Source organism: Nuphar pumila, chromosome 7 (genome assembly GCF_984573655.1).
Source record: "Nuphar pumila chromosome 7, dmNupPumi1.hap1.1, whole genome shotgun sequence".
Taxonomy (NCBI): domain Eukaryota; kingdom Viridiplantae; phylum Streptophyta; class Magnoliopsida; order Nymphaeales; family Nymphaeaceae; genus Nuphar; species Nuphar pumila.
In genome coordinates, this window is record NC_143255.1 from 116,737,389 (window position 1) to 116,753,565 (window position 16,177).

At 36.8% G+C, this 16,177-nt stretch overlaps 2 protein-coding genes across 5 annotated transcripts; both read right to left on the reverse strand.

Annotated features, from left to right (window-relative positions):
- Window positions 1-286: 286 nt before the first annotated feature.
- LOC149833093 (disease resistance protein Roq1-like) lies at window positions 287-4,867 on the reverse strand. Its single transcript, XM_090013366.1, has 5 exons — window positions 4,803-4,867; window positions 4,161-4,652; window positions 2,482-3,583; window positions 1,117-1,419; window positions 287-1,043 (listed from the first exon to the last, which is right to left on the reverse strand). The coding sequence occupies exons 1-5, from the start codon at window positions 4,865-4,867 to the stop codon at window positions 402-404; spliced, it is 2,604 nt and encodes an 867-aa protein (XP_089869492.1). The 3' UTR covers window positions 287-401.
- Window positions 4,868-6,185: 1,318 nt separating this feature from the next.
- Window positions 6,186-11,520, reverse strand: LOC149833094 (disease resistance protein Roq1-like). Of its 4 annotated transcripts, none has more exons than XM_090014900.1 (5): window positions 10,662-11,520; window positions 8,935-10,054; window positions 7,575-7,868; window positions 6,867-7,487; window positions 6,186-6,709 (listed from the first exon to the last, which is right to left on the reverse strand). In XM_090014900.1, exons 1-5 carry the CDS (start codon window positions 11,192-11,194, stop codon window positions 6,353-6,355), a joined length of 2,925 nt encoding a protein of 974 aa, XP_089871026.1. In that variant the 5' UTR covers window positions 11,195-11,520; the 3' UTR covers window positions 6,186-6,352. The 4 variants fall into 4 exon arrangements, with proteins under 4 accessions (XP_089871026.1, XP_089871027.1, XP_089871028.1 ...); XM_090014901.1 differs by having other exon boundaries at window positions 6,520-6,709; window positions 6,863-7,487; XM_090014902.1 differs by lacking the exon at window positions 6,186-6,709 and having other exon boundaries at window positions 6,871-7,012; window positions 7,110-7,487.
- Between the last annotated feature and the right edge of the window lie 4,657 nt (window positions 11,521-16,177).

A 16,177-nucleotide genomic window follows, 5' to 3' on the forward strand; every position in this document is an offset into this window, starting at 1 on the left:
GGGAAAGAGAGTGAAAGAGTTGTTGTTCATGGCCTTCTCCAGGAAGAATTTTTTGCCCCCCTTGATTTCTTCTTTAGAGAAAAAGAGAGAGGGTTTTACAGTGTTTTACAGAGAAAGAAGAAGAAGACTTTAAAGAGTCAACATCATCCTCGACTTTCTGAATTGAGGTCATGTTTATCCTTTTTTTGAATTATTTGTTTTTTCTTTTTTGAATAAAGAACATTTTTGTCATTTTCTCAAACCATCACTTTTAGATAATAGCAAGAAAGGGTACTAAAGTCTTTGCAACCACACCGGACTCCAATGCTTAGTAATGTCAACATACACGGGAATACGAGCACATGTGCTTGTATACGTGGTGCTCATTCAAAGCCCCGAACACAGACTTGGGATTCAGTGAATCATCCGGGGGAACATACACCACCCTCCCTATTTTTACTAAGGCTTACCCAACCATCCATGCGTAGGACTTCTAAATATTTCAGATTTTCAAGGCCAGCAACGTCTACGAGCTTTGTGCAATAACTTAGAGAAAATTTCTTCAATTCTTTTAGGTCTGAAACGTCTGAAATCGTTGTCACAGAAGAACAGCCTTTAGCTCTGAGACTGACTATAGAAGAGGGTAGTCGAGGGAGAGACAGGAGTCTCCCACAACTGCTTACGTCGAGGTCTCGTAAGCGGGAAAGGTCCCCAATGGAATCGGGTAGTTTCTTTAAGTTGTAACATTTGGACAAATGTAGCTTAGAGAGGTTTTTCAGTTCCCCTAATCCTTTTGGCAAAGCAGAAATCGACAGCCGGCTTAGCTCGAGGGTTTCAAGGGAGCTCAATTTGCAAATGCTTGAGGGTAGGCCTTTTAGTTCTCGGCAGTCTATGATAGTCAGCGATTCCAGCTTCTTAAGATTCCCAATCGATTCATCAACTTGGAGCAAGTTCCTACAGGAACCAAGCAACAGCTTCTCTAGGCATGGCGTAAGAGCAAAATCAGGAGATTCCATGAGTAGATCACAAAAAACCAATTCCAGGACCTTCAATCTCTCGAAAACCTGCAGATCAATGGATTCAGAGATAAATGCTATGAGTTATAATACATGGTTATTAATCTCATTTGTTTCTAACCGTCTTAGTTGATCGTAGCACTCTTCGGATCCCTGAGCACACCCATAGTTGGAGAACAGCAAGTTCCTCGGGATGGCATTCATCATCATCACACAGCACGAACTCCGCCATGGAACAATTTCTTGCAGACAACCATCTTAGTTTCATAGGCAGCTGCACTAATCCACTTCCGAAATCCCAGTCGTCTATAAGGAGCATCCTGAGGTTGTCAAAAGCTGCAAAGGCGTTTCTGCTCAAACGCTCGTTGATCCTTGTAGTCCAGTCCCGAGCGAGAAGGACGGCCTGGGTGTTGTTCTCCCTTGCCTAATAAAAAAGAGAGGCAAACAAGACAGCTAAAACACAAGTGGCCTTCAAGGTAAATGGGAACAACATATTAAGGGTGGAGTGGAGGAACCTCCTTGTAGTCCACCGACTCAATTAAATCAGTTGACTCAACCAACAAAATATGCTGATTTATAAAAATAAGGCAAGAGCTGGGTCCCTAAATGGAATTTTCCCTTATAAAAATTAAAACACGATGCCATTATTCCTATCCAAACTCTCTGTAATCCTTGAATCTTTCTAACTGGTAGGGGGTCGGGCTAACCCCAGCTTGCTAACAAAAAAAAAAAGAAAAAGTAAAATTCAACTTTCTGAATATACAAACTAAGGACCGACTTGAACTAAGAAAAAATACAAATACTAAAATATAAAATTTGAAAAATCAGACAAATTTAAGCTTTGACACAATTCCGATCATATGTATAACTTGTTTGACTAGTATTGATGGTGTCGAACAGGGTTAAGGAAATGGGTGTTAATCATTCTCATTGAGTATACCAATGCATAGACAGGGCAGGGTTTTACTTAACCTAACCCCCAGCTAGGACTGGGAAACAAGCCGAGCCGCTCATGACTTGGTTCGTGTTTGTCTCGGAAAGAGCCTGTTCGAACTCGTAAAATAGGTTGGGTATGAACAGCAGGTGCTTGACACATATAAGCTATTTATTTCAGGCTCTGTTTGGGAAGTGGTAGCTACAGCTAGGATGGAAATTAACGCATCTGCTAAAAGCATGGTCAAACTACCTTGGTGGTGGATGTTTGGAAACTGATAGCTGGGATGAGAGTTTCTGAATTAGAGTGGAACTGAGGTCAATTTTCCTTTTCTGTGTTTTGCACTAACTACCACATCTTAGAGGTAAGAGGTGGTAGCTGCCAAATCCAGGATTCGACAGATGCTACTTTTTCAAATGCATAAACATCCTCCAAACAGAGCCTCAGTTTCCAGCTCAGGGCTAAAGCGTGATTTGGCCCGCCCAATGTGTGTGGCACAAGTATTGACAGAAATGAAAGCAAGTCAAGAATGGAAATTATGAATTCTCTTACCTCATTGTACTTCAAGACATTTAACACTTCATTCTTATCCCAAAGTCTGCTGCGCTTTCGAAGGTCCGAAATGCTTTCTTGTCGAACGATCTCTCTTCCCATATCTCGGATTTGGTCATGCATTTTATAGCCACCATTATTTCCAATGCTAATGAGAGACTTGTGCTGGAGAAATTCAATTGCAACCTTTGGGGAATATCCACAGTCCTTCCACATATAAATTGCACTTTCTAGTTCTAAATATTTAAAGCACGCAATGTCCAAGAATATACATTGTTCTTCATCATCTAATCCTTCATAACTGATTTTCAATCTTTTATGAATGTCGTTGGGCTGCATTCTTTTCAACTTCTGCAGCAATTCTTGCCAATCATCTTTAGGCTTTAGATTGAAAAAATGTGACCCAAATACTTTCAAAGCCAATGGTAAGTCACCCGCAATCCTTGCGGCCTCCTTGGATAACTCAGTATACTCCTTCGGTGGTTCTCTCTTGACAAAAGCATGAAGACTGAACAGCTCAAGTGCTTGATCATCATCCATTTCTCTAGGCTTATAAACCTTACACCCTTTTAGTAGTATTGAACTGTCACGTGTCGTAATAATAATCCTACTTCCCGCACCAAACCAGCCATGCTCCCCAGCCAATCCATCTAGTTGCTCTCTATGATCTACATCATCAAGGATAATAAGGACTCTCTTAGAATTCATTCTGTGCTTGATCATGCTAATTCCTTCTTTAGTGTTGTTGATCGATATTTTTTCTTTTTCTTTTAAACAGTCGGTAAGAAGCTGGGACTGGAGAGAGGCTAGTCCGTCCAGTGGCTTCGACTTTTCCCTAACATCTAAAATGAAGCAACTGCCTTCAAAATTGCGGAACAGTTTGTTAGAGATGGCCATTGCGATAGTTGTTTTTCCCAGACCGCCCTCTCCGCAAATTGCAACCATGCGGACATCGTCTGTTTCTTCTGTCTTCAGCAGCCTCATCACATCATCTACGCGAGAATCAATCCCGACTGCGTACCCTTTTGCTATATCAAATTCAACATGATTTAATTCATTAAGGACCCTTTTGACAATGACGGATACCAGTTTTGCTTCATGCCTGCCAATTTTCAAGAGAAAATAAATGAACTAAGAAACTCAAATCATAACAAGGACAGGGGACATGACATGGCAGCAAGTATTGTTCAGTCTTTACAGCTCAGCTCAGACACTTTAAGTTTAAATCAAGGGATAATCCGTTAACCAGTGTTCTGTTCCGACCACCCTGATGTAGGTCACAAAACAGCATCTACTCATCAGTTTTTTTTTTTCACTAAATCTGGCACTAGAATCCGACCAGTGTAGAATTTTCCAGTGATTAAAAAATCAATGACTAAAAATACCAAAACTTTATGATTAAAAAATTATATTTTTCTTTCAGAAAAAGTTGTTTCACAAAAAGATCCCGTGGTCGATGTCGATCAGATCGACCGTGCTGAATTCATATCTGCTGTCAGATTTAATGAAAACAAGTTGCAACAAAGAAATTTCACAAGCTGTATGTCATAAGGGTGTAAAGATAGGGATGAATGGACCCCGATCGTGAGATCACCTGTAGATAATTCCTCCTTTTCTTTTCATTGGAAAAACAATGATAAAACAAACCAAATCAGAGAGAGAGAGAGAGAGAGAGAGACCCATGTGTTTCCGTGTCCAGATCGAATCCCGAAATCTCTGCTGCTTCCTTCAATGAATTTCTCCATCCTTTCACATCTACTTTTTCATTCTCGTGCTTGGAGAAGTAGCTCCCAAATCGTCCGCTCTGACGCCGAACATCTGATGGCTCGACTTTGAAGAACACCGGGATGATCAACCTCTTACTCGATGCTTTTCTGCACTCGACCATCTTGGAGATCTCCTTCAAGCACCACGTCGACTCGGCGTATCGCTCGGAGAAGACGGGAATCAAGATCTTCGATCTCTCTATGGCTCCAAGCAACTCTGATATATTCTTTCCCTTCTCCAATTTTTCGTCATCTTTGAAGGTGCGTATGTTTCTCGCCTCCAGATCCTTGTAAAGGTGGTCAATGAAACTTTTTCTGATGTCTTCTCCTCGAAAGCTCAAGAAAACATCGAAGTCGAAACCACCATTTTTTGGCAAAGATGACGATGATGTGAATCTTGTGAATCTTGTGAAAGTGATTTATAAAAAGCAATTGATGAATGAAATAATGTGAATCTTGTGAAAAATGTGCATGTATCTCAAACACTATCTATTGAGCTAAGTCTTTTGCTAATCATCAAATTATCCTAAATAGTAAACAATATTGATGTTATACGTGATCAAATGATCACTACAGAGGATGTAGAACCATATAGGCAAACTAATATCAGTGATCTTCATCGTTGCAATTTAAATGACATCCAACTTTCTTAGGCAGATGACAAATCTAAGTACAAAATGTTGGACTTTGTAATTTATGCTTGAGATATAAGGTACAATGATTGATGTGAAGATACTATGATTAATCTTGAATGTTAAAAATGTAGAAATGTTGAATGCATAGAAGCAAATAAAGTAATAGATACATTTTGATTTAGTTTGTGCAACCAAATAGTCAATTAATGGTAACAACGATCATGTTGACTGTGAAGAATCAAATGATATCGATGATGATAACTATATCATGTCCATGAGACAGGACGTAGAAAACAATGACATGAGACAAATAATGAATGGTGAAAGCGATGCACAAATAGCGCTTGAGAAGTTCAACCCTTGATATATAGTATAAGCTATATGAACATTTGCTTGATATATAATTGTTTTATGTTTTTACACTAATGAAAAAAATGATTTAATAGATTCTTGTTTAATAGATTCTCTTATAATTAAGAGCAAAGTGCAAATCATTGAAGAGGAGGCATTTCAAGTACCACCATGTCTCCTATCTTAACTTGATTCAGAATTTAATATTTGAGATTCAAATAAAATAAGAGTCTAGAACCAGACTCAGTTTTCAAAAATCAGATTTACTGTGGGTTTCACCCATATCCAACCAATTTTCATTATTACTCAACTTCGATAGACTCTATGGTTTCAGATCACCTAATGGCCTTATTCTGACCTCTATGGAGCTTACAACATTTTGATCTTCTACAATATCAAATTGTATTGTAGGTACAACGAGATTATAGTTTGGTAATGACGGAATCAAAATCTCATTACAAATGAATTGGATTCCTGCTATTGCTTTCTTATTTTTTCAAACACACACACACAAACACTTATGTTCTAGGTGTCAAAACAATGAGATGGTATAACTTAAGATTGAGAATCTATTCCCTTTTTCTACCCCAACTGTTCTTCCCGATTTAATTGGTTGCAACATTTTTGAAATTATTTGGTGAGTTCTCGGTCCTAGTCGAGTTCATAATGTGGACAAAGTCATGGACAAAAGTGCTTAGAAATTTAAATTAGCTTGTCTGATATGTCAACCATTAAAATTCTACTTAACTGCATGACTATGACTATCAATTGCCAATATTGAAAGGTCTAGGTAATGCTCTATCCTAGAAAGGATTGATATTGCTATACTGAAAGTTCAATTAATGGGCTACAAATTGTCATTCCCATTCAGACTGCCTGTTGGATTCAAATGAGGAGTTTGTTTGCCAAGAAAAGAGTGATTGCAGCGTGTGGAACAGTATGTTAATGTCTATTTTATTGCATTGAGAAAGGAGATGAAAAAGATATGTTACATATAGTTGAATGAATCGCTAAGCAGACAGCTTAAGATTAACACAAAAAATTTGTGATACCACAATATCAGATGAAGTCTGACTTTGGTCAGCGATTCATTCAACTAGATATGTTTTTTTACAGCAGTCAAAAAAGAAATAATATGTCACCGCTTGTCAGCTTGTAACAATCATAGGTTGCTGGAACCTGAATCGTCCTGGGTCCACCATCCCCCAAAAACTTCATCATCTCGTCATCCCTTTTGAATTGAAATTCGTATTTGTATGGGGCACATAATTCTGGAATCGTCCTTGTGGTTTGATATTCGACGCCGAGGCTATCTGACAAGACTTGGAGAACAACACTCATGTCTTCAACTCTTCTGTCTGAGTAGAACGTCATGTGCATTGCCGTGACACATTTGTTTGGAATTACAAAGCAAAAGTGATCACCGTCACGGATTCCTGGAATGCTCAGCTGCGCCAAAACTCCAAAAGAAGCGACCTGTCATGGCAAAAAGGTTAGCTGGAACCGTCCAATCAGGCGTGGTCAAGTGATCGTGCCCGAGTACTTACTCGGCCTACGCAAAACACAGAAAAATCATTACGCTACTATTTTCTTTGCAAAACACAAAAGCAACAAAGGAGAGAAAGGCACCTACCTGGAGGAGCCTGTTTTTACCGAGGCTTTTGCAACCATCCATGCGTAGGACTTCTAAAGATTTCAGATTTTCAAGGCCAGCAACGTCCACGAGCTTTTTGCAATAACTTACAGAAATTTCCTTCAATTCTTTTAGGTTTGAAACGTCTGAAATCGTTGTCATAGAAGAACAGTTATTAGCTCTGAGACTGACTATAGAAGAGGGTAGTCGAGGGAGAGACAGGAGTCTCTCACAATCGCTTACGTCGAGGTCTCGTAAGCAGGAAAGGTCCCCAATGGATTCGGGTAGTTTATTTAAGGAGCCACAACGTAGCTTAGAGAGGTTTTTCAGTTCCCCTAATCCTTCTGGCAAAGTAAAAAGCCACGGAGAGTTTAGCTCGAGGGTTACAAGGGAGCTCAATTTGCAAATGCTTGTTAAGATTCCCAATTCATTGCCATCATTTACTCGTACGCTGGACACGATACGCAGCGATTCCAGCTTGTTAAGATTCTCAATCGATTTATCAACTCTGAGAAATTTGCAGCCAGTAAGATTCAGTATCTTTAGGCATGGCGTACGAGCAAAATCAAGATATTCCAGACTACAAAAAACGACTTCCAGGACCTTCAATCTCTCGAAAACCTGCAGATCAATGGATTCAGAGATAAATGCTATGAGTTATCATACATGGTTATTAATCTCATTTGTTTTAGCTATATTGCGTCTAACCGTCTTAGTTGATCGTAGCACTCTTGGGATCCCTGAGCAATACCGTAGTTGGAGAACAGCAAGTTCCTCGGGATGGCATTCATCATCATCACATAGCACGGACTCCAAGGAACACCTAGTTGCACGCAACCATCTGAGATTCCTAGGCAGCTGCACTAATCCTCTTCCGAAATTGCAGAAGTCTATAAGGAGCATCCTGAGGTTGTCAAAAGCTGCAAAGGCGTTACTTCTCAAACACTCCATCCTCCTGTCGGAAACGAGAAGGACGGCCTGGATGTTGTTCTTCTCCCTTTCCTAATAAAAAAAGAGGCAAACAAGACAGCTAAAACACAAGTGGCTTTAAAGGTAAATGGGAACAACATATATATTAAGGGTGGAGTCGAGGAACCTCCTTGACTCAATTTCATCAGTTGACTCAACCAACAAAATATGCTGATTTATAAAAATAAGGCAAGAGCTGGGTCCCTAAATGGAATTTCTCTTATAAAAATTAAAACACGATGCCATTATTCCTGTCCAAACTCTCTGTAATCCTTGAATCTTTGTAACTGCTAGGGGGTCGGGCTAACCCCAACTTGCTAACAAAAAAAAAAAAGTAAAATTCAACTTTCTGAGTATAATAAATATACAAACTAAGGACCGACCTGAACTAAGAAAAAAATACAAATACTAAAATATAAAATTTGAAAAATCAGACAAATTTAAGCTTTGACACAATTCCGATCATATGTATAACTTGTTTGATTAGTATTGATCGTGTCGAACAGGGTTAAGGAAATGGGTGTTAATCATTCTCATTGAGTATACCAATGCATAGACAGGGCAGGGTTTTACTTAACCTAACCTCCAGCTAGGACTGGGAAACAAGCCGAGCCGCTCATGATTTGGTTCGTATTTGTCTCGGAAAGAGGCTCTTCGAACTCGTAAAATAGGTTGGGTATGAACAACAGGTGCTTGACTCATATAAGCTATTTATTTCAGGCTCTGTTTGGGAAGTGGTAGCTACAGCTAGGATGGAAATTAACGCATCTGCTAAAAGCATGGTCAAACTACCTTGGTGGTGGTGGATGTTTGGAAACTGATAGCTGGGATGAGAGTTTCTGAATTAGAGTGGAACTGAAGACAATCCTCCTTTTCTGTGTTTTGCACCAACTACCACATCTTAGAGGTAAGAGGTGGTAGCTGCCAAATCCAGGATTTGACAGCTGCCACTTTTTCAAATGCATAAACATCCTCAAAACAGAGCCTCAGTTTCCATCCAGCTCAGGACTAAAGCTTGATTTGGGCCGCCCAATGTGTGTGGCACAAGTATTAACAGAAATGAAAGCAAGTCAAGAATGGAAAATATGAATTCTCTTACCTCATTGGACTTCAAGACATTTAACACTTCATCCCTATCCCAAAGTCTGATGCGCTTTCGATCGTCCGAAATGCCTTCTTGTCGAACGATCTGTCTTCCCATATCTCGGATTTGGTCATGCATTTTATACAAGGTGCGATAACCATTATTTCCAATGCCAATGAGAGACTTGTGCTGGAGAAATTTAATTGCAACCTTTGGGGAATATCCACAGGCCTTCCACATATAAATTGCACTTTCTATATCTCCAATACTGCTGAAATTAAAGCAAGCAATGTCCAAGAATATACATTGTTCTTCATCATCTAATCCTTCATAACTGATTTTCAATCTTTTATGAATGTCTTTGTGCTGCATTCTTTTCAACTTCTGCAACATTTCTTGCCAATCATCTTTAGCCTTTAGATTGAAAAAATGTGACCCAAATACTTCCAAAGCCAATGGTAAGCCACCCGCAATCCTTGCGGCCTCCTTGGATAACTCAATATACTCCTTCGGTGCTTCTCTCTTGACAAATGCATGAAGACTGAACAGCTCAAGTGCTTGATCATCATCCATTTCTCTAGGCTTATAAACCTTACACCCTTTTAGTAGTATTGAACTGTCACGTGTCGTAATAATAATCCTACTTCCCTTACCAAACCAGCCATGCTCCCCAGCCAATCCATCTAGTTGCTCTCTATGATCTACATCATCAAGGACAATGAGGACTCTCTTAGAATTCATTCTCTGCTTGATCATGCTAATTCCTTTTTGAGTGTTGTTGATCGATATTTTTTCTTTTTCTTTTAAACAGTCGCTAAGAAGCTGGGACTGGAGAGAGGCTAGTCCGTCCAGTGGCTTCGACTTTTCCCTAACATCTAAAATGAAGCAACTGCCTTCAAAATTGCGGAACAGTTTGTTAGAGATGGCCATTGCGATAGTTGTTTTTCCCAGACCGCCCTCTCCGCAAATTGCAACCATGCGGACATCGTCTGTTTCTTCTGTCTTCAGCAGCCTCATCACATCATCTACGCGAGAATCAATCCCGACTGCGTACCCTTTTGCTATATCAAATTCAACATGATTTAATTCATTGAGGACCCTTTTGACAATGAGGGATACCAGTTTTGCTTCATGCCTGCCAATTTTCAAGAGAAAATAAATGAAGTAAGAAACACAAATCATAACAAGGACAGGGGACATGACATGGCAGCAAGTATTGTTCAGTCTTTACAGCTCAGCTCAGACACTTTAAGTTTAAATCAAGGGATAATCCGTTAACCAGTGTTCTGTTCCGACCACCCTGATGTAGGTCACAAAACAGGATCTACTCATCAGATCTCTTTGTCGCAAGTTTTTTTTTTCATTAAATCTGGCACTAGAATCCAACCAGTATAGGATTTTCCAGTGATTCAAAAATCAATGACTAAAAATACCAAAACTTTATGATTAAAAAATTATATTTTTCTTTCAGAAAAAGTTGTTTCACAAAAAGATCCCGTGGTCGATGTCGATCAGATCGACCGTGCTGAATTCATATCTGGTGTCAGATTTAATGAAAACAACTTGCAAGTTGCAACAAAGAAATTTCACAAGCTGTATGTCATAAGGGTGTAAAGATAGGGATGAATGGACCCCGATCGTGAGATCACCTGTAGATAATTCCTCCTTTTCTTTTCATTGGAAAAACAATGATAAAACAAACCAAATCAGAGAGAGAGAGAGAGAGAGAGAGAGAGAGAGACCCATGTGTTTCCGTGTCCAGATCGAATCCCGAAATCTCTGCTGCTTCCTTCAATGAATTTCTCCATCCTTTCACAACATCTACTTCTTCATTCTTGTGCTTGGAGAAGTAGCTCCCAAATCGTCCGCTCTGACGCCGAACATCTGATGGCTCGACTTTGAAGAACACCGGGATGATCAACCTCTTACTCGATGCTTTTCTGCACTCGACCATCTTGGAAATCTCCATCAAGCACCACCTCGACTCGGCGTATCGCTCGGAGAAGACGGGAATCAAGATCTTCGATCTATCTATGGCTCGAAGCAGCTCTGATATATTCTTTCCCTTCTCCAAATTTTCGTCATCTTTGAAGGTGCGTATGCCTCTCGCCTCCAGGTCTTTGTAAAGGTGACCAATGAAACCTTTTCTGATGTCTTCTCCTCGAAAGCTTAAGAAAACATCGAAGTCGAAACCACCATTTTCTGGCAGCGATGACGATGATGGCTGCTCTTCCTTCTCGGGGGTACTCTTCGAGTCTTCTCGTTTCAGATTCATTCTCTTTCTTGGATTCTGGAAAGGAAAGATGGGTGTTAACTGTAAAGAACTCGCACCCACCACCTCACCACCTCCAAGGACCAGGCCCTTTATTTGTGGTTGCCAAGAAGAAGACAAGAGGGGTATCGGGCGTTCGGCTTTCAACAATAATGTCCGACGACGACTGTCACCGGAGAAGGAGGTGAGAGAGGGGGTTTGGTTGAGAGAGAGAGAGAGAGAAAACGAAAGAGGGAGAGAAAACTTAAACGATGGTCGAAGCAGGACTGGGCTTGAATATAGTAGAGGGAGGGAGGTGGTTTCTCCCAAGCTTGGCAAAAATCTGTATCGTGTAAATTGGTACAATCCAAAAGCCTTAAATAGACCATCTTCTTCTTCTTAGCATTTAATTGGGCATGTGCACCCTCTTCCAACAAAATCTTCCACTTGCTCTGATCCTTTCATTTACTGCATATTTTCTAAATCAATTTAGACCGCCATGCTATTAATAAATTTGAGCTTGGCACCATCAACCTACATCATATCGTCTTAATTGATGAAAGATACGTTGTACCTTGTCAAACACGCATTGACCTTATCTCAATACTTTCATTTTCACAATATACATAGTGTCTGAGACAAGAATCTAAACTAAGTCGAAATCAAAATCGTGGATTCTAACAATATGATTCGTAGATATGATGCTTAATTAAATATATATGTCATTTAAAAAACTAAATAAAAAATTAAATTCTAAAAAAAACAAGCATTCGTTAATAGAATCTTGTTTACTGATTTATATAAAAAAATATCACAAAAAACCAAAAAATTGTAAATAAACATTTACATCATTTGAAAAACTGCTAACTAAAAATTTCATGGAACAAACAAAATCTCTAATATTCTAACTAAAATAAAGTATTCATTACATACTTAATTGCTAATTAAAAAATATATAAAAAACTTAAAACCTTAATTAAACATTTATACTATTTAGAAAAACTGCCAACGATGATGATTCCTCGCACCCACCACCAAGAAGACAAGAAGCTTTTATTTGGGGGTATCGGTAAGAAGCTTGAAAGCCTCTTAAAACGCCACCTCACTCTTCCCTTAATCAGAAAGCTCCTACTGAGGATTAATAAAAATCCGTACAGGGTTGATCTGATCAGTAAGGATATATATTTTTTCTTAACCAATTTTAGACCATCATGCTATTAATAAATTTGAGCTGCCAGCCATTAGAAATGAAAAATATTATGAAAATCCCTATGACTAAAAAATGGCAAGTACCTGCGGACATAACCTAATATTATAGGTGAAAGATGATGAAGTACACTTATTGACGGTGTCCCAATACTTTCATTTTCACAGCACGACGCGTGTAGAGAGAGAGAGAGAGACAGTGAGAGTTGAAAATAAATTAAAAAAATATCAGTGTCTTTTCTTTTCAACATTTATCCCTTCTCAGATGAGGTGTCTGAAAGCAACGTATAGCCAACCAAATTCCCAAATCTGAGATGCAAACTCATATTCAAATAAAACTCATAAAACTATAACTAAATTAAAAAAAATATCCGTGTCTTCTTCTTTTCAACATTCATCCCTTATCAGCTGAGCTGTCAGAAAGCAAAGCATAACCAACCAAATTCCCAAATCTGAGATGCTCAAATAAAACTCATAAAAATATAACTAACAAATATGATGGATTTTAATCATTTTCATTTTATTATTAATCTTATCAAAATAATGTCCAACGGTGACTGTCATGGGAGAAGGAGGTGAGAGAGGGGGTTTGGTTGAGAGAGAAAGAGAAAACAAAAGAGCGAGTCCATATTTTCTGACCCAATTTAGACCATCATGCCATTAATAAATTTGAGCTTGTCACCATCCACCTACTTTGACATCGTCTTAATTGATGAAAGATACTTTGTACCTTATCAGGCACACATTGGCCTTGTCCCAATACTTTCATATATATATATATATATATATATATATATATATATATATATATATATATATATATATATATATATATATATATGATCCCAACCAAAAATCTAAACTAAGTAGGCGCAAATACACAATAAAAAAAATCAAAACTGTAGATTCTAACAATATGATTGATAGATATGATGCTTAATTAAATATTCATGTCATTTAAGAAACTAAATAAAAAATTAAATTCTAAAAAAAAACAAGCATTCATTAATAGAATCTTGTTTAATGATATATATAAAAAATATCATAAAAAAGCAAAAAATTATAAATAAACATTTGCATCATTTGGAAAAATGCTAATCAATACCCTAATCTCTCAAAATTTTATGGAGTTATGTAAATTAAAAAAAAACAAAATCTCTAATATTCTAACTAAGATAAAGTATTCATTACATACCTAATTGCTAATTAAAAAATATATAAATACCTAAAAGCCTTAATTAAACATTTATGTTATTTTGAAAAACTAGAAAAACAAAAACCTTAACAAGCATCATACATCATGCTAAAAAAAGCAAATAAAACCCTTAAAATCAAAACATTCATGCTATTATCATATAATTCTCAAAGAAAAGAACACCAAAAAAATTAAACCCCTAATTAAACATTTAGATCATTAAAAAAACAATGAAAAAAAAGCTCAAAAAATTACTATGCAAAAAATGTGACCATTTTCTAACCCAATTTGGACCATCTTGCCATTAATAAATTGGGTCAATCCAAAAGCCTTAAGCAGACCATCTTCTTCTTACCATTTAATGGGCATGTGCACCCTCTTCCAACAATATCTTCCACTTGCTCTGATACTTTCATTTTCTCCATATTTTCTAACCTAATTTGGACCATCATGCCATTAATAAATATGAGCTGCCAGCTATTTGAAATGAGAAATATTATACAAATTCCTACGAATCAAAAATGGCAGGGACCTCCAAGGGCTTGACCCCACTTAATAGTCAAGACTTGAGAGGCCTCTACCGACCTATTGGTGAAAGATAAGTTGTACCTTGTCAGACACGCATTGACCTTGTCCCAATACTTTTATTTTCACAATATATATAGAGAGAGCCAAGAATCTAAATAAAGTATATGCACATACACAATAAAAAAAATTAAAAATGTGAATTCTAACAATATGATAAACATATATGTTAATTAAAAAAATATAAAACCATTAAAATTTTAATCAAAATCAAGCAATTATTCAAAACATCATGTTTAATATTGATTGGATTAAAAAAAACAAAAAAGCTTAATTAAATATTCATGCCATTTATAAAACTAAATAAAAAATTAAATTCTAAAAAAATCAAGCATTCTTTAATAGAATCTTGTTTAATGATATATAAAAAAAAATATCACAGAAAACCAAAAAATTATAAATAAACATTTGCTATCATTTGGAAAAATGGTAACCAATAGCCTAATCTATGCAAATTTCATGGATTTATGTTCATTAAAAAAACAAAACCTTTAAAATTCTAACTAAAATAAAGTATTCATTACATACTTAATTGTTAATTAAAAAATATATAAAACCTTAATTAAACATTTATGTTATTTTGAAAATCTACCGATGACGATGATTCCTCTTAAAACGCCACCTCACTCTTCCCTCAATAAAAGCTCCTATTGAGCATTAATAAGGGTTGAGATGATCACTATATATATAACCAATGCAATTAATAAAATTTGAGCTGCCAGCCAGTAGAAATGAAAATCCCTATGATTAAAAAATGGCAAGGACCTGCCGACATAACCGATATTATAGGTGAAAGATAATGAAGTACACGCATTGAACTTTCATTTTCACAGCACGACGCGTGTGCAGAGAGACAGAGAGAGTTGAAAATAAATTAAAAAAAAATCAGTGTCTTTTCTTTTCAACATTTATCCCTTATCAGCTGAGCTGTCAGAAAGCAACGTATAACCAACCAAATTCCCAAATCTGAGATGCAAACTCATATTCAAATAAAACTCATAAAACTATAACTAAGGATAAGTATTCATTGATGACAAATATGATGGATTTTAATCATTTTCATTTTATGATTAATCTTATCAAAATAATGTCCGATGCGGACATTAATTAAGCATTCATTAATAAAGTCTTGTTTAATGATATATATAAAAAATATCACAAAAGACCAAAAAATTATACATAAACATTTGCATCATTTGAAAAAATGCTAACCAATACCCTAATCTCTGAAAATTTTATGGATTTATGTTCATAAAAAAAACAAAATATCTAATATTATAACTAAAATAAAGTATTTATTTCATGCCTAATTGCTAATTAAAAAATATATAAAAACCTTCAAACCTTAATTAAAAATTTAGGTTATTTAGAAAAACTAAAAAAACAAAAACTCTAGCAAGCATCCTACATCATGCTAACAAAAAAATAAAACCCTTAAAATTAAAACATTCATGCTATTATCATATAATTCTCAAGAAAAAAAACACTAAAAAAGTTAAACCCCGAATTAAACATTTATGTCATTCAAAAAAACAAAAAAAAATCCCAAAAAATTAATATACTCAAAATGATACCATTTTCTAACCCAATTTGGACCATCATGCGATTAATAAATTTGAGTTGCCATCTATTTAAAATGTGAAATATTTTAGAAATCCCTACGAGTCAAAAATGGTAGGGACCTCCCAGGGCTTGGCACCACTTGGTAGTCAAGAATTGAGTGGCCTCTACCGACGTAGGTCATATCGTCTTAATTGGTGCACCTTGTCAGTCAGGCATTGACCTTTTTATTCTCTCTCTCTCTAAACTAAGTATACGATGATAAGTATTCATAAAACTATAACTAAGGATAAGTATTCATTGTTGACAAATATGATGAATTTTAATCATTGTTGGCAAATATGATGAATTCTAACTGAAATTTAAAAAACTAATTGTGTAACCAAAGGACTAGAGACCGAGAGGGGTGGGTACGTACTTGTCACACTCGGCTCAGGGTCACCCTAACCCTTAGTTGGCCC